The sequence below is a fragment of the Botrytis sinoallii genome, assembly GCF_014898435.1.
Source record: "Botrytis sinoallii strain Bc 23 chromosome Unknown BSIN_012, whole genome shotgun sequence".
Classification (NCBI taxonomy): domain Eukaryota; kingdom Fungi; phylum Ascomycota; class Leotiomycetes; order Helotiales; family Sclerotiniaceae; genus Botrytis; species Botrytis sinoallii.
In genome coordinates this window covers 1,856,658-1,880,151 of record NW_024066039.1, presented here as the reverse complement: position 1 = coordinate 1,880,151, position 23,494 = coordinate 1,856,658, and the positions used below count along the sequence as shown (strand labels likewise).

Here is a 23,494-nt window from a genome sequence, read left to right as displayed (position 1 = left end):
ATATTTATTAGATAATATAAACTATATACTAAAGTTCCAAACTATACAAATCGACTTTATCAAGCCTATAAATCTGTAGGCAACTAAAATCCCAATCTCACCCATTGTGAGCGAAACTTGGTACTGGTCACGTGACCTCTTTCTGTAGCTAGTATTTATAGGTCTTCTTTGTGTAGTTTAGAGAAAGCAATCAGTTCCCACTCATCTTCTCGTACATTTTGTGATGTGCTATATAGAGTCTTCTTCTCCTCTCCTTCATCGGAGGTACTATATTTCAATAATTTATTTGTAATATTTGCAAAGGATTATTTTATAACTCTATTATCTTTTACTCTTTTATATTGGTAACCTATACAAAAAAAAGAATATTAAAAGGTTAGGAAGTGTATACAAATCTGAGCTCTTGAATTATTTCAAAAAGTAGAAAGTCACTAGTTTAGAAAAGTCGATAAGAAATGGGGGAATAAGGAATTATCTAGTATTATAGAAGAGTTGGATAATATTAATCTGATAATGAATAAAAAGAGGGAAAAGCAATTCCCTTCTCAAAATCGATCTGTGGCCTTGTATAAGCCTGAAACAGAATAGTATTATCCTTAAATGGATTATATTTTATTATTACGAAAAGACTACAAAAATAATTCGTAAAAATCTTTTTAATAGTATTTGTAGGAATCTAGATAAACAATTTGATTTGAGAAGGAAAGTTTTTTCTTATAAAATGGATTTAAAAAGGGTTGGGCAAGATTTATTTTCTGTATTTAGGTATGGAAAATTTTGAGTTCTCTGAAAAACCTTCTAACTCTCCGGTATCACTTATATCTAAATGGGATCTGATTGTTTCAAGAAACTTAAAATAGTTTATAATGAGGTTAAAGGAGAATTGTTATTTAATTTAAATAAAAAACTACTCATAGAAAAAATCTATTTAACTCAAGATTAGAATATCCAGAAGTATTTCCAAGAGAAATCTGTGATTAAAGTTTCTTATAATAAGATATCAAACCATATTTTTTAATTTTTTCCTTTTATAAGATTTGAAAGAATAGAAGTTACAAAGAATATAATTTTATTAAATTTTGATAAAGTTATTAGAAAAAGGAATGAAAGAATCTATATTTATATCATACTCAGAAATACTGTTTATTCAACTACTCAATCATTTCTTATATCATATCAATATAGTTCCGTATAGAATAATAATCAATTAATAACATATCTACTCCCGATTTTGAAACTAAATTTCGGGATAATAATCTATTTATTGCAAAATCTGAATTCTCAAACTTATTATTCAATATCAATATTATTAGTATTGATAATCAAGAAAAGAACTCTTCAAAATCAAATATAACTTCAACTAATCGAAAGACAAGTGATAGCAAGAAATCCGACAAAAGTTTTAACTCAAAACAAATAAAAGGGAACCTCAATATCGAACAGCTTGCAATCTGCTTGAACTATTTCTCCAAAGCTCTCACACCTCCAATTCCTCCTTCTGAAATAATTGGAATACTATAATTCAAAGGTTCCAATATTATTGAATAATACAAGAAGATGGAATACCTTCTTTGGAATTATCGAATATAAGCTGAAAACTTCTAAATATATATACCTTTCCAAATAAAACGCTCACTTCAAAAGGAGATTAAAGCTATAAAGAAATAGCAAATAAAAGAATGAAATTAGAAGAAGCATTTCAAACCTGCCTTTCTTAAAGAGTATCTTAACAATAACCTTATTCAGAAGATATACTCCCATAACTATTTACAAAAACTTATCAAAAATACAAAAAAAAGGGAGGTACAGGAATTGAAAACCTCGATTGTTATACTTAACAATTTAATCAGATTATATAATGGCTTATCAAGAACAAAACCTCAACAAAAAGCAAAATCACCAAATTCTTTCTTAGAAGTATATAGTCCAAAATCTTTCGAAGATATATCACTACAATCAAATATAATATAAAGCAATCCAGTATAATGAATTAAGATAGAGTGTATAACTGGGTGGTATAATATATGGAATTTGAGTCTCAATATATCCTCCTCAATATTAGTGATAATAAGAATTCTAATTTCGATAAATTGCTGGAATCTGCTATTCCAGTCAAGAAGATATGAGAAAGAAAGAAAGTTCTAATGGTTCAAAGAGTAAATGAGATAAAGAAAATAATTGAGGCTTTAAAAAATCTTATATTCTTTTTGAAAAAACGAGTTATAGCAGAATCTAGGACTGGAGAAAAGATTGAGATAAGAAGGATTCTTTTTGATTCTAATATTGTAGAAATACTTCAGATTGCAATCTATAAGCCAATTCAGGTTTCCCTTTCTATTGTTGTCAATATAATTATCGATAATACTATTACTAATCTCGAAATATTAAAAGCTGTATATTCAATTTACAAGAAGATATACTATAATTGCAATAATGAATAGTCTGGAGATAAGAAATACAATTTTAAAAAAGATTATTCAATCTTCCGAGAATATATCAAAAAAGGATTTGTGTATTATAATAAGATAAATCAATTGAACTGGGGACTTAGGAACAAATCAAATAATTCTGTTCCAGTTATGCATGACAGTAGGAGCAGCCCAAGTCTAGTCAAGAAAATCAGGATGCAAGTTTTTCAGAATAACTGGATAAAGTTTGAAAAGATAAAGAGATTATGTAATTTGTGGATATAAAGGGTAAACCAATCAATACCCTGATAGATAACAAGATGTATATAGTCCAAGAGTATATCAATGTTATGGAAGATATATAAAAAAGGCGAGGCAAATTATTATACAACAATTCAAATAGAGTAACAAAAATATACCCAAGTACCTCTTCAAAACCTTCTATTTCATTTACAAATAAAATCCTTAAGTTCAGTTATCAACAATCTATCATTGATATATCGTTATAGAGTATTATACAAAAAAATTCTAGGGATATTTAATCTTACAATACAGAAAACCCTATCATAAAGGTTGTGATTGAAAAGGTGTTAGATAAGATTAAAAAACTAAAACAGAGAATAATCTTTTATATAATGAATAATAGTTATAGTATAATGAAAGCTGTCAATTGAGAAATACTTTCAACCGAAATCCTAGTTATTATAGGTTTTATCATCAAGGAATGCCTCAACATATAGAAGAGATGGATTATGAAGGTAAACAATCCAATAAGATTTTCAGTATTTGATAGTTTTATAATGAAAATGATTAATGAACTTCCCATTCCTTTCAAATTGATAGAATACATTGAAGCTTTAGAAACAATTCATCCGGAAGCTATCTATAACACAATAAATATAATCTCTCAGAACAATAGAGAAAACTTTTCTTATATTAAAGTATCTCTTAATAGTTATGGATTTATCAAAGCAATCCCAGATTCCAGATCGATAATCAACTTAATCGATACTAGTTTAACAATAAAGCTGAACCTTCTGATAAATTTAATATAAATTATGATTATCGATATTAGCTCTATAAAAACAAGTATCAAAAAACTTTACAAGAATATATGAATATCTCTCAATGGTATATTAAATATCATCAATCTATTTGTAATAGAGAATATACACAATAATTTGCTTTTGGAAATGTTATAGATTATTATAGATAAAGTTATTTTTGTATATAAAAATAGAAGCTAATATATTATAGTTATAGATAATAATAAGGAAAACCAAATAAGTATATAATGCACTAGGCAAAAGACTTCTATTCCTTTTTGCTTTACGAGAAATTAGAGTCTGATATTTTCAAAGGGTAATATATTAGAATGAATATAAGTTCCTTATCAAAACATAACTTTACCAAAATCTAGTAAAGTTATATTAGGTTATATATCAATACCCTATACAAGAATAAGATAATCAAGGTATTTCCTTCAAGTTAACCTAAGAATCTAATAGGTAAAGGACCGGGAGGAAGAAGTGATTGATTAGAAAGGTATAGGGAATGGAATTCTTATCTATATTCATTAGAGAAATGGAAAGATTATTTTATCTCTCGATTCAATAAAAAACCGGAAGATTATCGATTAATTTCAGAAAGATGGAAAGAGATCGATTTTGAAGAAATACTTTCTGCTCAGGAATAAGAATTATTGTTTGTATATTTGCTAAACCGAAAAGGAGCTCTTGCTTTTGATTGGATTTATACAGGATGTATATAGGAAGAAGTAGTCCTTCCACAGAAAATCCGGATTGTCTTTTACAAAGTATGATAGATATCTAGTTTTCCAATTCCAAAAGTTCTAATTGAAATTGTTTCGAAAATGTTTTGTGAGAGAATGGATCAAGGAGTTCTCGAGTATACAGATGGTTTTTATAGAAATCTGTAGTTCTTGATTAAGAAAAAGACTTTTGATGCTTATCGATTAATAAATGCAATAGTAGAACTTAATAAATATTCGATCAAAGATACTAACTTATCTCCGGATACTAACATCTTTATGGAAAATTTTGCAGGATGTCGAATTGCATCTTTAATCGATTTCTTTTTAGGTTACAATTAGATTCTATTAGTTATAGAAAGTTGCGATATGATTATATTTCAAATACCTTTCGGATTGTTGTGTTATACTACACTACCTCAAGGTGCTACAAATTCCATTGCCCAATTCTGTAGAATCATTATAAAAATTTTGGATGATCTAGTATCCGAAATAGCAATACCATTCCTGGACGATATAGGGATAAAGGGATCTAAGATTAATTTTGATAACAAGAAAGTAGTTTTTGGAGTATGAAAATTTATTCTTGAATATATTCAAGGGATTAATAAAACTTTAGAGTGTATAAAAAGAACAGGATATTCGATTGATGTAAAATCAAAATAGTATTATAATGGTATAGAAATTATTGGATATGTAATTGATTCTGAGGGGCGGACTTTACAACAATCAAAGATTGTCTAGATTATAGATTAGCCTGAACCTAAGGATATTATCAAAATACAAATATTTCTGGGAGTATATATATATTACTATATATGAATTGAGAAATTCGCTTAGAAAGTTGAACTATTGTATTGCTTATTAAAAAAAGATTGAGAGTTTGTCTGGACAAGAAAACAAGCGAGAGCTATAGAATTACTGAAAGCTGAGTTAACCAAACCTTTTGTTTTAATGTTATTAAACTATGGAGATACTTTGATCGTTGGGATGATTATTTTAGGTGTAGATGTTAGTCTTGATGGTTGGGGTGTAATTTTAGGTCAAGAATTCAATGGTAAGTGTATAGTAGTTAGGTTTGAGAGTGGTTTGTGGAATGATGTGGAAAAGAATTACGATGCTACAAAAAGAGAGTGTAGAGGGGTGTTCAAGGTTTTTCGAAAGTGTAGATACGATTTGTATGGAGTTCATTTCATTTTCGAAATCGATGTTAAAGTTCTTATTGCTCAATTGAATAGGGTTGCAATAGATCTCCTAGAAGCACTAATAATAAGATGGATCGTGTGGATTAGGCTCTTTGACTTTGAAGTTTGATATATAAAAGGGATAATCTATATTATAGTGGATGAACTTTCCTATAGATCAAATACTTTATTCAAATTTCAATAAGAAAAAGCTCAAGACAATAATATTGATGAATGGATTATCGATAAGCTAAATAATATTCAAGATATTCTTGTCTTTTATAATTTTGCCAAAAACTGGCAAAGTTATGTATTGGAGTTGATTTATAATAAGGATAGTCAAGAAATAACTAAATATCTAATGATACTATAAAAGCCTGAAGGTATAATAAAAGAGATCTTCAGAAACTTCAAGAAGAAAGTTTTTGGTTTTTGTATCCGCAATAATTGTTTTTTCAAGATTGATATAAAATAATTATCTTTAAGGAAAATGATTAATAATCAGAAAGAACAAAATAAGCTTATCGGAAATTTATATGAGGTGTATAGGCATAAAAGTGTAGAAAGCATTTTTGATAAGGTATTCTGTTTGTATTATTGGATAGGGATATACGAAACTATCAAGAAATTTGTTAATTCCTATTTAAACTATCAATTTCGATAATTGAATCTTTAAGAAGAATTCTTATATCCTATATAGGTAAATATATGTTGGCAAAAATGTGATTTAGATATTATGTATATACCTTTTGATAATGGTTACAAATATCTTGTATTTCTGAGAGATGATTTGTTAGGATAGGTGGAAGGAAAGGTATTTCGGAATGCAATCTTACAAGCTGTGGCTGCTTTTATTTAAAATGTTATTTATTGATATTCTATTTTGATAAGGTTTTGGTTGATAGAGGATTGGAGAACAAAGTGTATATGGTGTATTTCCTAAAAAAATATGGTATATAGCGAATGCAAATTTCTGTGTACAACTTTAAAGCAAATAATTAAATTGAGAGAGGGCACTAACCTATTACTAATGAATTATTCAAAGTAATAAATGGGAAGAGAGGTTGACTTAGATATTTCAATACAATATTATTTGCTAATAGGGTTACGATATATTAACCAATTAATCTTACCCTATTTTATATGATCTATAGTCGCTATTCGGTATTGCTTATCAAACAAGATTCTGCATCTAAAAAATCCTTGATTGGGAATTTGTAATAACCTGAACAGAACTGTTAGCATTGTGTTTTTGATAGCTGGAAACACAGGATATTGATATGGAAGAAACTGTACTCCGGAAAAAGTATTACCGTTTGGATAGGAAAGTGTACTTTAATAAAAACAATAATACAATAAATAAAAATATTATGGCAGGGGATATTATATTCCAATACAACCCATAGTCAAAAATTGATATATCGTAAGAAAGGAAGTTTGTATACTGATAGCTTGAGCTATACCGAATAGTAATTACTAACCCGAACAAAAGTGTTTACACCCTGAAAGAGATGGATGGTATTTCAATTGACAGAACCTATACAGATTCCCGCCTTAAGAAATTTGTCAAAAGAGAAGGGGAATATCTATTTGTTTCCAAAGGAAGAAATAAAGAGAAGGATGATTAATCGGAATACAAGGATTTATTGAAAGCCTTATTGAAACTATATCGATCGGATTAAATAGATTAATACTTTAATAATATAGAAATAATGATAGATTATATACAAACAAACAAAACTTCTAAAGTCTCGATAATTATCTCAAAAGATTTTAATTACATATTTGTAGAAATTCCGGCTATTAGTCTATCAACAAAAACAGTGTTTTTCCCTGTATAACGGGAAGGATAAATGCTTATCAAAAATTTAGATGGGGAAAGGTATTTATCCTTATTCTTGTTTGAAAATTTCAAAATCTTTTTCTTCTTCCAGAATTTATTTTCGAGTATATCTTCTTTTTTATTTTATAAAAGAATAAGGAAAATTGAAAAAGCTAGATAAAGATACTCTTTACAAAAAAATAAATATTTCTCCTTTCTCCCCAAAATCGATTATCTATATTCGCTTTATTCTTCTTATATCGTATTAATCCTTTCTTCTTCACAATTTCTTCTCTCCTCAATTATAACCCTTTATTTCACTTGAGGAAAGATGCTTACTGCTTATTTCAAAGCGATTCCTTTTTTCAGTTATTTCAAAAGCCTTTATAACTTTGCTTTTTTTTAGTAAAATTATTTTTTATACAAAAATCCTTTACAATAACGAATCAACCTGAAAACAACAGTGCCTCAGAACAGCCCGAAGATATGGATTTAGTTATTCAATATTCAGATATTCAATTATAATATATACAATGTAATATAATAATAACAATTAGTGATATCCAACTGATTAATATATTAGATGCTTTTGAAATTATTTAAAGATTTCCCGAAGAACTTTAGTATATAAAGTTCACGGAATTCAATACCTGAATGAAAGCGCAAAAAGCAAAAACTGATATCCTAACGAAAATAGCTATAGTATTAATTCTATAAGACAATCTATATATCAAAGTGTATATAATAATAAAGCAGATGAAGATCAATAATGAGGACATCCTTGTATAAGTAGAAAAATCCTGTAAGCTGAAATAAAAGACTATTAGCAAGATTAGTGTGTATTAGGATTGCTTTCAAAAAGGTATTATGTTTGCTATAATTCTTATTATAATTTACAGAACTAAGTTTCAGAATGAGCTCTCCAAACTAGCCAGAATAGCCGATCCTGAGATAATACTGGAATTAGTTAACAGAGAACTTATATATAGGCTAATAGCAAAACCAAAAGCAGATATCCAGGTCAATAGATATCTGATACCCTCTGAATTCAAAAGTACCCTTAGAATTCTTGATAAAGATTTTTCCGATATTACTTTTAAATAGAATAATAAACAATAATATAAACTCAACCTTCAATACAATATAATTGGTATACTAAAAAAGATCAATATAGACTATTCCGAGGATACCCTGCCTGTTAGAAATTCTATCATTGAATTTCAAGATATTCTATCTCCTCCATCCTCCAAAAACATTATTACCAATCTGGAAAAGTGGAAGAGACTCGGTATACTAGTGGTTAATGAAGATACCGAGTCCTTTTAGGAATGCTTAATAGATAAGATTGTACCTCAACAAGGTAATCTTTCAAAGAAGGAAAGTGATGTATTAGAGGATAAGGAGAAGGCAGATATCATCCAATCCAAAGCCTGTAAGTGTGGCTAGGAGGTACTAAACTCCCAGGACTAGTTTTATATACTTAAAAAGAAGTATATCATAAAGCAAATCGATTAGCAAGTAATGATAATGCTAGTTAATCAAATACCTCCTAATCTTTGTGAATACCATATCTATCAACTTGCTGGTATTCTTGATCTCAAAGCGGCCCGTGTCAATCGAAAGGTGTTGCTCAAACGTTTTCGGTATGTATACAAGAACCGGGATCGAATTGACAATATCTGCATTCACGAAAAGCACTTCTGCTGGTTCAAGGAAAGCCCTGTGACCAGCAAAGAGTAGAGAGATAAACTTTTTGGTATCCTCAAATTCAAATCTGTTAACTGAAATATTGCTATACTAGTATTAGCACAAGCTTCTCCAATTGAGTTAATCGATGTTCATAAGATTGGTGCTTACATATCAAAAAAATAATATCTCCATCTCCACGGGGAGACTTTTGCATTATTAATTCAAGAATCTATGAAAATGTACTGCTACTATAACCGTTATGAAAAGATAAACCTCGGTTTTGCCCACCATTATTACTATTCCCCCTGGCAGCAAGCCTCCCAACGAGATTTAAAAATTTGGCGAAATATTATGCTATAATGCATGAATCGAGAATTCTGTTTGATTTCTATTCCTTTTCCTATAGTTATTATACAAACCAGCGAAGCTTTTGATTACACCTTTATACATAGCAATGCAAAAGAACTATATACAAAAGACAATACAATATATACTGATAATCTTATTATATATATTATCCATTCAATAAACAAAAATGTCAATAAATCGATATACAGAGTTTGTTATGACAGGGTGAAAGCGGAAATCGAGCAAAATGTGACATAACATAAACTTGCCAAGAAAACTTTTGGGAAGTTTAATAGGTTTTTCAAAAAAAAGTACTTTCAAGATATAACCTCAAAAAAGAAGTATGCGGACTACACTAAACTAATCAAATCTGAATAATTCAATAAAGTGAGCAATACATTTTGAACTCTCATTATTGATGGTAACCCGGTAAGCTTCAGGCAAAGCACGAATAGCCAAGGAAATAAACCGCTTGCTGTATCCATCATTCCATATATTACAGTAAAACTGGCTTCTGATAACAACTTAAATTCTATTCTCAGAAATAGAATAAAGTACAAAGACGTTATAAAAACTCACCACAATTTGAAATCTATCTTCAACAAATACATTACCAATAATAAACAATATGAAATTTCCGGATTTCTGATTAAATATTATTTAACTTTACAAAACCCTTGAAGGCACATATATTGAATTAAATAATAAAAAAGAAATCGGATTTATTCTATTTAATAATAACAAGAACTCTGATTTTGATTCAAATTAAAATCTAGATAAAGATTTGAATGAGAATCCAAATCCAGATTCAGATTAAGGCAAAGCTAGATCTTCAAGTATTTCAAGATGTAGGAAGCCTAAGTGTAACAGGATCTTGGAAATAGAAAAGGGATTGGAGTCTGAAATACAAAAGAGAATTCCCTAGTAATACAAATAGGATAAGAATATTGAAATTCCAAATTGATAAAGCAATTAGGTTCAATAAAGAGTTCTAAAAATGACTTTAAGCTATTAAACTACTAATTCATTATAACTTTGCCAAAATTCGGCAAAGTTATATCGATTGATATCAAGAGCTGATCAACGAGTTATTATTCCTAGAAGTATCGATATTTATATCTTTCCTCATCTTATTCTTCTTGTTTCTCTTTCCTTCAGGATATGCTTTTTTTTCCTTTTGATTTAATCGGGACGATCAACCTTTCTATATAAAAAGGAATGTAAGCGAAACTTGATATTGATTATATAACCTCTTTCTATAGCTAATATTTATAGGTCTTCTTTGTATAGTTTAGAGAAAGTAATCAGTTCTTACCCATCTTCTTATACATTTTGTAACACACTATGTAAAGCCTTCTCCTCCTCTCCTCCACCAGAGGCGCTACGTCTCAGTGACTTATCTATGGTATTTGCGAAGGACTACTTTACGACCCTACCACCTTCTACTCTTTTACACCATCATTATTAAGATCTCCAATTAGAACAAAGCTTTTCGAGTTTAGGGAATTGTCTCAATCCCAGAAGAGGGATATACTATTAAAGTCATTTTAAGCAAATCTCATTATATTATTAATTAAGAATCTAATAATAATATAATTTCCCTAGTACTTATCAATTATTTAGATCTATCACGATACTAGATTACCTCGAAAAACATCATTTCCATAGGAACAGCCAACGGCGGGAATATTGGATTGAGATAATATATTACTTTTAGCTTTACAGTTGAAGGTATTCAACACATTATATATGCTTTTATTCAACCCAATAATAAGAATCACCCTAATAAGGATAAAAAAAACCTACTTCTCGATTTACCATGGCTTTATATCGTTAAAGGCCATATTGACATTTTCAACTGTATTATTTCCATTGGTAACGAGGATTTTTCGGAATTTTGTATTCTTATTCAAACTTCACAATTAATACAATTATTTTCTTATCAACTAGTTCTTTACCCGGTAGATCCTAAATATTAGATTGCTAGACAAAAAACTGAGATTTTCATAAAGAATAAATTATTGAAATCAAGCTATTTCGATGTAGATATAATATATTCTAAGGGAAAGATTTCCTTATCCGATTACAACAATACCGAAACTATTGAAGAGGTCTCTGAAACTGAATCCGATTTTACAGAATTCCTAATTTCATCTAATTCTTTAAACTTTTAAGTTTCAAGTATAACTTTAAACTATAGAAAAAGATTATCTCCCAACTACCCGAACCCTTTTTGTATATAAAAACTAGGATACTATATTCTTTAAAAAATATTATACAAATGTACAGATCCGATATTCCTATTGATATATTTAAATCTATAAATTTTTTATATAAATCTTTCGTTTCCCGACTCAAATTGAAGTCTCTTTCCGGAAATTAGTTTTTTACACTTTCCTTTCAAATTGAATCAAAACACTCTATTCCATCCGATTACATATATTCTATTGAAAGACAACCTATTCCTTGATCATTGTCCACGGATTCGATTGAATTGGTATAAGAATAGTTTAATACTAGCAATGTGTATATTGGCCCTTTAGCTACAGGAGAGCTATGACAACACATCAAGCGTCTTTTATACACTTACAGGGATTTGAATGTGATCGAATTAAGATATATTCCTTCAACTATTCTTTTTACCCATTGGGTACGTTTAAAGGAGGGCACACTCCTGTACAAGTGTAAGTTTCAACCTCGATACAGTTCTCAATAGATATACTGGTTGAATAAGATCATTCAAGATGGCTATAAGTGTTTTATATATGAATACATTATGATAGCTAATGGCAAGTTATCCGATTAGTCTACAATGCCTCTCGTTGTCGAAAAGCCTGATGTTATATATCCCATATTATTTCCTTACAAACCTAATCCAGAATAACAAGTTGTTTTCGACTATTTGCAAATGAAAGAAAAGATATCTGGTAGTTATTATATATTAGCTTAAGAAGTTTATAAATATTTATCTTATCTTAATCATATGGTTTTTATATAACTTGATCTTAAACATACATATTGAATAATATCTCTCCATCCCATGAATAGATATATTTTCGTTTTCTCTATAGAAAATTCCACTCAAATACAATCTACCCGTATTCTACAAGGTATTCAAACTATATGTTTTTCAATGTTCAAGCTTTTATACACTATTTATAATTATGTTCCCTGCTTTTCAGAAAAACATTATTATTTAAAGGATGGCGTTCTTTATACTAACAAATATCCTTTTATTCTTGAACCTAACTCCTCAGACAATTTAGCTTTAATCAAGTTTTATGTGGACGATATATTTTCTGGATATAAGATAGCTGAAGACGCTTATAATACCCTTACAAACCATTTTTTTCCAAGACTAGCTTTTGTTTAACTATATCTTTCTTTTAAGAAACTATATATATTTGTAAGTGAAATAAAAGCTTTAGATGTATTTCATCAAGTGGGCAATATAATAGTTATTAAGCTAGCTCGAGCTATTAAAATTAAGGATTTTCCCACTCCAAGAAATCCTACCGAAGTTCACAGTTTTTTAACTATTATTCAAATAATCCATTGGGGTATTAAAAATTTTGCCGAGATATCTCATTCTCTCTCCCATCTTACCGGCAATATCGAATAGCAATAAGGACCATATAAGCAGTTTGCCTTTGAGTTTCTATAAGTTAAATGTTTTAAAGTGATCGAATTATATGGTATCAACTATTCCCTTCCTGTTGAGATATATACGGATTCTAATATTTTTGTGTTAGATTGCTATATTGTACAAAAACAATACTCTTTAGGAGTTATCTCAGAACCTTTAGTTGTATATTCTATCTTATATAATTCCTTTCTTTTTACTAAAACTTAAAGAAATTATAATACTTATAAACATAAGCTTTTAGCAATTATCGAGTTTATATGCAAATATTACTATTACTTTCATTACCCGAGATCTTGTAAGATTTTCATTGATTATATATTATTAATTAGGTTCTTATCCTCTAAGACCGAAATTTGTGGAATCTATGCCCATTGGGCTATAGAGCTATCTACTCTGGATATCATTATTGAATATATTGAGGGATCTCGCAATAAGATTATAAACACCCTTTTCCGTATTATTTTCCCCGATCCGAATTGTAAGTTGGATTTATTTTTAGATTCTTTTGGCTCATTTCAAAAAAACAATAGAAATCCTAAATGGGTTTGGAAAAATGAAATTGGTAGTTATAAAGAACTCTTTTGTCTATATAAAACCAAACGATTTCAAGTTATTGTAGATCATAATATACTATAACCTCTTGGAGATAATCTGGATATTGTAATATTAGATCAATTTATGGTTGTTACTAACAACATCTCTTTTAGACTAGTTTCAAGCAAGTACAAGGACAATCCCTGGTATTATAATATATTTAACTATATTTCTATTAATACACTCTCCGACGGGATTTCTATTCTTGAAAAGGTGTCTTTTCTATACTATACTAAGGATTTTTTCTTATTCGAAAACGAATTTTTTATATGTTCCGTGGAGTTGATAAGCATTACATACAAAAACATAAGGTATCTAATATTCTATTATATGTATATGATTAAGAAGGATACTTCGCTGTGGAATTGATTATCAAAAAGCTTAGAAACCATTATTGGCCTTATTTAGTTTTAGATATCAAACAATACATTTTAGGTTATTTGAAGTATGCCAAGCATGATATTCAATAGTGTATTTCTTATTTAATACTTTTTAAGATTGATTATTTATTTACTTTTATCGGATTTGATTTTATAGGACCACTTCTATCTATATTAGTCAATAAAGTTCAGATTCTAAATATAACTTGGCCTGTAATACAGAAACTAATAAACATGGGATTTATCACTAAAAATATAAACTACAACGATAGTATATTCGATAAAGAAGGATATTTCAATTTCACTTATATTTTATTAATCATTGATTATTTCTCTCATTATATTTGGGTATTCCTGATAGTTGGTGTTATAGGAGCAGAGACTATTAGATGTTTAGGCTAGTTTTTTAATATAATTGGAGTCCCTATTAAAGGAATATATAATCCTGGTATACATTTTGAAAACAAGACTCTACACAGTTTTTCTAAAAAATCCGGTATGCTCCTCATTTCTACAACTATCGGAGCGAAAAAGTTATCCGGAATGACCGAAAAAGGAAACGATTTATTTCAAAGAATATTTAAAAAGATTGAATCTGGTATTACTAATTGGCCATTTAAGGTTTAAACTAGTGTTAACTCTTTCAATATGCGAGAGGTATCTCATTTAGGTTATTCCCTTTATGAGATTATGTTTGGCTTTTAATCAGTCGGCCCTTTAGAAATCGAATACCCTTTTTATGAATAAAAGGAAGTATAGAGTTATCTTTTTACCATTGAGAATATTGATGAGGAGTTCCCTTCTGAGATATATTATACTAAAGTTTTCGAATTCATATATAATCGGAAGCTAATTAGATAAGAAGCTCTAGAATGATCTGATTGGAAGAAAGCTGTTAATAAGGAAAAATACGATATAGGTATACAAGATAATTTTATATATTAACCAGGAGATATGGTAATGCTATATAACAGCGCCTTAGCTAAGAAGAAACTATACTCCTTCTATTGTGGTCCCTTTATCATTATCGGTTTTGTAGGAAATTATCAGAAATCCTATAAATTGCAATAAATCAATGGAAAAGCTATTTGTAGATTGTTTTATATCGATCATTTAAAGCCTTTCAAGTCTCGAACCGGATATTTACACGCACTATTCGAGGACGACATATCGGAATATCAGAATCTACAAGCTGGCACTTATAAGTCCACTTTTCTATTTAATCTACAAAAAGGAGTTGGTGTATAGCAAGCTGTACCATTTGTCTTATAGGATCGGTCTTTTCTCTTTTTCCCCTCTTAGAAAAGAGTAGAATCTACACTCTAACTTTGCTCAAAATAAACAAAGTTACACTAGGATAGTAAACTACAAATATTCTAGCTATTAATTCGGCGAATTCTATTGTCCATTTAATTTAAACACAATAGTAAGCTGGTATATGGGTGGATTCCTATGGTAATTGTTGATTGATTAACAGAACAAGAGGACTAAGTATACTATATGGCTATTATGGCATATATGAAAGGAATATGGAAATAGGACTTATTTTAGCTTAACTAGAGCATACATACGAAAGTGTATATCTTGTAGGATCGGTCTAGAAAGCAGGCTAAACGCATTAGGCGTATTATATAATCATCTTGATTGATATAGTCAACTGGATTGTATATAGCTTTCAATAGAATACGCACTACACTTAATACCAATAAATCTACCGATTCTACACGTCTTTTCTGTATACAATTATCCTCTTACCTGAACTAACACTACAAGCAGCAAACTCATCTCAGTCCTTAACTTCGGGCACGTGGACCGCGAAAGAAGTAGAACAAGCGCAAGCTCTGTGGAACAGTGAGGATGCAAATAAGAGAAGTTTAGATCTCACATATCAATTCGGAAAAGTAGTGAAAGAGAAGGTTTCGTCTCCTACAGCTGCTGCATAAGCGCACGCACTTCATTGAGTATTTTTTAAAATGCTCGCCATGCAAATGAGAATTGTGGGCTTAAGAAGTACGGCATATGACTTCTAATGTTCGAAATTTGGCTAATGTGCCGTATGCTTGTTATCTACAGCGACCTGATTTCAATATGTGGTGTGGAAATTTTGGGGAGATAGATATATTTAATGGGCGTGTTGGATGGTATAGAGATCCTGCCTTTGAGAGTTGGTAGTTTGGGTATGTTGAAAGAATGTTGTTCTGGCTACCTTGATTGCTACGAGAGACGGGACTATGGACCATGTGGATACTATTGGAAATTTGGAAGAGAATCTCAGATCTGTGGATTTAGTGATCTGTGGTCTCAGACTTGAGTTTTAATGATGCTTAACCCGCAGTTACACCAGGTTGTAATAAGCTGTTGATACATTGATTCTAACTTTCATAAACAAGGATAGACTGCTGTCGTCTGGTATTCTGAAAGGATGAATTAAATGAGATTTCCAGTGTCTGAGTCAACGTTAATTTTCAGGTAATTTCAATAGTCCAATCAAATTCAAAACGCAAGAAGCCAATCATCGTACCATCCTCTGAGACAATTCCCGATCCCTAATCAACAACGTAAACACCAAAGCTAATCCTCCCAATGCCAACATAAGAAAGAAAACAGCTCTTACAGCGCCCATATAAGCCTGCAGAGCCAATTCTTTCAAACCTTCCTCAAGACCATCAACTACCCTGAAATCATCGATAATTTGTTGGATGCGTTCTGCTGCATTATCTATACCCCCCAGTTTCTCCCATAACAATTTGCCCAGCACATTTTGAAACGTAAGTCCCGCTGCTGAAATTCCCAATACCGTTCCGGTTGAGCGAAAGGCAAAAAGTGCGGATGTGATAACCGCCTGATCTTTCGCTTTCACCGACGACAAAAGCGCGAGAATAGTCGTAGTAAGCGTAATTCCATATCCAATATTAATAATGAAAAAACAGACAAAGGGGGGCCAGACAGATGTCCGTAATGTAAATGTACAGATAAACGCCATTCCCAGAATATAGATGACCTGGGATGCGATACCGAGTTTGTAAAATCTCCCAGTACTTTTCACTATGATTCCAGCAGTCATAGAGGCGATGGCTGTGCCGATTGAACCGGGAATGAGACGGAGACCAATTTTTGTGGCGGTGTAGCCCTGGGCTTCGAGGAAGAGGGGGAGATAGAATATCATCGCAAAGCGGGAGGCGGAGGAGAAAGCATTTGTGAGACAGCCGCCTGCAACAGATAGATCGCAGAGAAGCGGAAGTGGTATAATTGGCTCTTTGGCGTATTTGAGTTCGGTGGTGATGAAAACCAGGAGGGATATTAAGGATAGAGGAAGACTGATTAGAACGATGGAACTGGTCCACGATACTGTGTTACCTCCGGCACTCATACCAAGGAGTAACGTGACGAGCGTTGTAAATAAACTGATTGAACCCAAGTAATCAATCCGTTTGAGCTTTGATTTCCCCTCCCCATCATCTACGGTGGGTATACGTATAGTGAACCATGTCCATATCGTAGCCAACAGCGTGATGGGAATCTGCAATAAAAATGTAGCTCTCCAATCTAGAGAGTCATTTATCCATCCTCCAAGTACACCACCTATACCGGATCCTACGCCCAATATCATATTTCCAATGCCTTGCCACATACCTCTATCTCTCAGAGGCACTAAATCAGACAAGAGAAAAGTTGCAATGGCCATAATTCCTCCACCTCCTAGCCCTGCTACAACTCTACCGGCAATCAACACCCATTCCGTTTTCGCACTTGCGCACATGTAATTCCCACAGGCAAACACAATGTTCGCAAGTACAAGTCCGCTCCGTCTCCCATAAATATCAGTAAGTTTTCCTGACCAAGGCTGAACTGCAGCATTGGCTATGAAATATGCAGAAGCAAGCCAGGGAAGATGAGACAATGAACCAAATGAGGAAGTTATGGGTGATGAGAGTGTAGCAATCATGGAGGAATCAACAGCTGCTACGAAGGCGGAAAGGAAGGGTCCGATCATGAGGATCCATACGTAGAGTGTAGAGGGATCGTCTGGGACAGCAAAATTGGTAGTTGAGGTATCGCCACTGGGATAGAGGATTTCGGATTGGGGTTCTGGTGGTGGGTTGAGCAGCGGGGTAGTTTCAGTGGGGGTTTGTGCTGCCATCGGGAGGGAGTGTTTGGCTCGATGGTCAATGGACCAAAAAAGACACAAAAAAATGATGAAAGATTGAAAATAAACAGCTACTTATATGAAGATAATGAGGTATAATTAGCGGAGCCAAAAGTCGGTTGACATACTAGGCTAGGTACCTCTTCATCATTGGATCCCTCAAAGTAAACAAGAGGGAGCGGGGTTATAGCAACCCGTGTCATGAACCCGACGTTATTACGATGCATCTGCATATATTCCAGCAACCGCCAATGGATGGCCACAGTATATGGTCAGCGCCACTTGAACACAGCAGCGAGCGCAAAATATTCAGAATCTCGGTAAGAGAGGAGTTTGGCTTGGAATAATACATGTTAAGACTACAACGAGCCTCTATGTGGGAAAAGATTAGCCGGGATTCGAGAAGCCGTAAACCAATGGCGAGATATAACCTATACCAGATAAATAGACATCATCGAAAGTGGCTTTTCGATCTTGATATGCGCAGCTGTATATATTGCTCTGCATGCTCAAGAGCCTTTCAGATATATCATTCCGCCATTTGGAACCTCAGCTGTCCTGTTGCGGTAATCAAGTGATGGATAGACCTATGCCTCGTGAAGCATCTAATTACTTTTGGAGGTTTCGAAACCGCGAGAGATGACAGCAGGACGAGTGCAAAATGTGAGCTGAGAAGCTCAATAGATTATCTCATTGATCCAGTTCATATGTGGCAAACAATTAGTCTCTCGCAAAACATCTGGCTGTCCTCATATTATTGGTTGGTGATAAATATTATATGAGGGTTAGTGGTGAGGAGAAAGAAGATGTTTAATATAAAAATGTCACGCTCAGCCCCTCGCAAATTATTAATAAGCACGGATCGCCAGATTCAAAGCTCGATACCTAAGAGCCCTAGATCTTCAGCGTTCACTAAGCATTTTTCAAGGGTTTACAGCGCCCAGAAATAACCTACTTGATCACTCCGTAAACTTCTCCCACTCCTTAATTCCCCACCAGCTGAAGTCATCTCAACTTGCTAAGACAGTCGAAATTTTGAGATGAATATGGGGAACTTGAGGCGAACTCCCACAATTTTGTAGTCATCTAATTTTAGCCTCGACATGCCCGGTTCCTCTTGCAAGTATACAGGATTCAAAAGAGCCTGCAGATTAGCATTGGATAGGAAATCACATCATCATAAACCGAATCAATTAGCAGTACCCATAAATAAACATTCACTAATCATTTGTGAAGATGCTTCATAAAGAACAGTGCAGCAAAATTCAGCACTTCTCGGTAACTTCAAGCTTCTCTTCGACCCTCAATTTACGTTCACGAGTATCGCATCCAAGCCATAAAAGATCCGGCCGACTGTAGTGTCCACAGACATCCAAGAAACTTCGTGCAAATAGCGCTTGATCAAGATCAATATCTCCATACACAATTCCCTCAGTTCTAGAATCGAGAGGCGTCGACATAACCCGGCCATCAGGGCCAATAATAACCGAAGCACCACCTCCTGGCGCGGACATCAACAATCCTCCTTCTGAAGAATTGGCATTAACTCCTTTTTCTGTAATGACAGTGGTGGTATGAAGAACAAAGGTTTGAGATTCAATGGCATATACTTGGGAAAGGGCTTGACATCCTGGAAGATGCGTGTTAGTGACATCCTGCAGTTGAGAGAATTGTATTTCTTTACCTTCCCGAGACATTGACCATAACTCAGGTCCACCAGTATGATTGACAATTGGTGGCCATGCCGAGCAATGAATTTGCTCCCTTTGATGTAAAGTATGATATTTCAACAAGGGTTGACAATGTTCCCAGCACGCTAGAGTTCCAACCTTTCCAACGCGAGTCGAAGCAACATTCATAAGACTGTTTCCAGAGGAGTCTCCAAAAATTGTACGCTCCATATGCGTGGCCTTTAGCTTCCTTCTTTTCATGACTATCGTTCCATCGCCATCGATGATAGCTTGCGCAATGTACAATGAGTTATTATCGTTTTCGGAGAATCCTAAAGAGACGACGATTCCATGTTTCGCGGCACAGTCTTGGATCGATCTCATCTCATCAGAATCGATGACTAGGGAGTTCTTAATGTATGTGGTAGAGAGAATTGGGTCGACTGGGCGAGTCCTGCTGTTCGGTTGGTATTGGAGACAGAATAGGGTTTTAGATATTAGAGTTTCTCACCATATCCAAGCAGGATAGCCTGGAATAAATGCTTCTGCAAATGTAACTAACTGCGCACCATTCTCTGCAGCCTCTGTGATAATTCGACATGTTTTTTCCACCGACTTCTGCAAATCAAACCATTCCGGCTCATGCTGAGTAACAGCTACGCGATATTTCGTGGAAGTAGAGATAGTCATGTTTTTAGTGGAATTATGAAAATTGTTGGTAGAGAAATTGTAAGATGAACAAAGTGAACACCACAGTGAGCATTCGCTTTGTTCTTATGTATTCCAAATATGCAACCTGTGATATCCCGAAACTCCATGATTTTGGTGAGATTATATCAGGTAACGCAGGTGTTGTGCATGAATACCCAAAAAGAGAAATTTCAAAGTACAGTAAGATACTACATGGCTTTCCCCGCATTTGATAGCTCTTATCTTGCGGATGAAGCCCCCGCCGGCCGATAAGACAGTGACTTGGTTGCTGACATACCGTTAAAAATAAAGATTTCGCGGTACTAATTCCGCCTGAATATTTACATTCTCCTTGGAGAAGCAAATTGTACTCAGGTGCAAGCACAATTGACGACTACCTCCATCTTCCGACTGATGGTCAAATTTCGGGAATTCTCTTGTCTTTAACATCTCCTCGACTACTACTGCAGACCAGGATTGCTTTCGTCGAAAAGCCACTCAAGACTTGATTGATACGCAATATGTTCAGGTAGATTGACATGCTCCAAAGCATTTTCAAACAAGCTTGGATCCACGCAGTCATTATTGAAACCAGTATATATGTACCTGTTCGCAACTTCACCTATCTCAAATCCATGGGGTATTTGAGCGCCACCAGTAAGGACATTTGAAAATTCTTGCATCGGTACCATAATTCGACTGCAGTCTTGACGAATTTCCTTTTCTGGTAGGCGCTGGCTGAATTTTAATGGTAATGCCCAGACTACTTTCCATTTGGCTGCAAGCTCTTGGATTTCCTGTATCGCTCTGCTTGCTTGTGGCATCCACGTAGTCTGCATCTCGACTAGAGCATCCAAGCAACTTTGCAGGCTATTGGCAGATTGCCTCCCTAGAAAGTTGCGACCAGAAGTTGCATTCAATAAATGTATTACGGCAGCACTAAGGATGTAATCTATGACTTGAGGATTGGCATCAGCGAAACCACGAAGTTTTCGATATGCTCGAACAATTCGAGCTATCGAGGCAGCGGCGTTTGTCGCTGATCTCAAAGCAAAGCTCAGAGTTTCCGAGCCTTTAGGCTCATTTAAAAAGGGACGATGAATGAGCAATATTGCAGTGTGATATGCCAACTGGAAAAGAAGGAAAGTTTGAGGCATGCAAGTCTTACTCAGAGCTAGCTTATCATCGGTACCGACATAGAAATCTGTGAGTGCTTGATGCGCGCGCTTCAAAAGATTTTGTCGTTGCTTGGCTTTCAAACCGGTCCACTCGAACGCATACCTAATTAATAATGTGAGTTCATTGTTCTTTAGTTGTGATACGAGAACCTACCTTTGGTCCATGAAAGAGTCCCAAAGATGCCATAGCTGGCAGAACTTATCATGAGCTAATTCATCAGGTGACGGGTTATGATCCAAGACGCTGAAGAATGAGGATATTCGAATGCGTTGCCAGTGTATGGTGCAATTCATCCCGAGACTTGAGCTTACCATGCTACACACATGAGTTATCACATTATACATCGTAGTCCGCGTACAGATAGACTTACCGATCCACCGAAAAATAAGCCCAAAATGACCTTATTCGGCGTTTACGAACATAGTCATCGACCGTGGAATTGCGATTCAAAGTCAAGTCTGGCAACTTCCCTGGTCCGAGGTTACTCACATGAAGCCCAAGATGCAATATCAAGCCTGTGGCCATAGCTGCCATAATTCTATCAATAAATGTTTGAGCAAAATATGAGAGAAGATATACCTATGTAAGTGTAGGCCATGCTATTATTCTCCAGCATCAACTCTCGCCACGATAACAATGCAAGTCCTTGAACAACCAAGTCACTCGGATGCTCCCGTATACATCTCAATAGGATGTTCTCAGCAGACGTGGCATGGTGAATACTCAACTTCTTTGCATCCGACTTTGGAGAAAGAAAGGCACCCACGGAAAGTAAAGCATGATTACGAAAGTCAAAATCCAGCTCTGTTGAGAATGTGGTCTCCAATAGAATGGTTTGAAGCTCTCCTTGTTCTATAAATTGATGATAAATATTGAATGCAGCCATGAAACATTCAACGAGATGCGTTCGTGTTTCTGTGTAGAATCCAATCTTGCCTAAGTCTGTATCATGACTGCTAGTATCAGGATTCAAGTTCTCGTTTGAAACAGAATTTTGTCTAGAGGAGGACTTGTTCCTTGGGATGGTAAATGACGGTTCACCTTTCTCCTCGATATCCATGGTTAACATCAATGAAGCAAGCTCCTTCATTGCAACCTGCGAGCGCGGATCATTGGGCTCATCAATGCTCTCTGGGGTTATGGCCTCAGACTCATAAGTAAGAGAACTCGTGGTAGCAGGACTGCGTACAGGCAAGATCTCATGGCCCATATATTCTTCATTGTGTTGAGATTGAGGCTCCGAACTTTGGTAATTTGCCAACTGGGCCTCCAAAGCTTTCACTTTGTCTTCGAGACTACGGACATAGCTGTCATCACGATGTTTACGTCTGTAAGCATTAGTTAAGCTGGTGGTGTGGACTGATTCGGTCAACTGAGAACATACTTTCGTGAGGTCTCTGGGGGGTAATAGCACAGCTTCCCTCCTTTCTCACATAAAGCACATGTTGGTCTCTGGCCTTGGCACTAATCACAATTAGTATACAATTCTACGGAGTATTCTAGGTCATATTATGGTGTCAATAGATACCTTTCGTTTATTCTTTCGACATTCTTCACAAGCAACTTTGATTCGTAGACGTGTTTGCTCATTGGAAGCCACGGATTCCATGACTGCGGAGACACACAACATGAACCCGCACGTTTGATAGTCTTCTTGCAAGTTGAAATATGCTACATAGGACAATAAGCTAAATGCATGCTGTTAGTAAACGATATGACATGCATGTGAGAATGTCATTGTCTTCTCCCCACTGGTGGACCTTACATTTGTAATCCGCAATGGAATTGTTTCCGCGGTCGACAAGGTTAATGATTGATGGAGACCTTTCTCTTGGTACTGAGATACAGAAAGATTCACATTGAAAGCTGGTTCCCGGTACCAAGGTATGTATATCACTTGCTGTTGCAACTTTTCAGGTCGTTGTCATTGTCAACAGGTAATAGGTAGTAATAAACTTATGGTCTG

General features: G+C 33.9%; 3 protein-coding genes across 3 annotated transcripts; all 3 read right to left on the bottom strand.

The window, feature by feature from the left end:
* Positions 1–16,354: 16,354 nt before the first annotated feature.
* EAF02_007485 (uncharacterized protein) lies at positions 16,355–17,983 on the bottom strand (the record flags this gene model as incomplete). Its single annotated transcript, XM_038903533.1, has 1 exon — positions 16,355–17,983. The coding sequence occupies one exon, from the start codon at positions 17,981–17,983 to the stop codon at positions 16,355–16,357; it is 1,629 nt and encodes a 542-aa protein (XP_038757012.1).
* Positions 17,984–19,164: 1,181 nt separating this feature from the next.
* Positions 19,165–20,349, bottom strand: EAF02_007484 (uncharacterized protein; the record flags this gene model as incomplete). The annotated part of the gene is made up of 3 exons (XM_038903532.1): positions 19,165–19,619; positions 19,674–20,113; positions 20,171–20,349. The coding sequence occupies 3 exons, from the start codon at positions 20,347–20,349 to the stop codon at positions 19,255–19,257; spliced, it is 984 nt and encodes a 327-aa protein (XP_038757011.1). The 3' UTR covers positions 19,165–19,254.
* Positions 20,350–20,810: 461 nt separating this feature from the next.
* Positions 20,811–23,137, bottom strand: EAF02_007483 (uncharacterized protein; the record flags this gene model as incomplete). The annotated part of the gene is made up of 6 exons (XM_038903531.1): positions 20,811–21,630; positions 21,682–21,843; positions 21,899–22,055; positions 22,108–22,856; positions 22,913–22,992; positions 23,057–23,137. 6 exons carry the CDS (start codon positions 23,135–23,137, stop codon positions 20,811–20,813), a joined length of 2,049 nt encoding a protein of 682 aa, XP_038757010.1.
* Between the last annotated feature and the right edge of the window lie 357 nt (positions 23,138–23,494).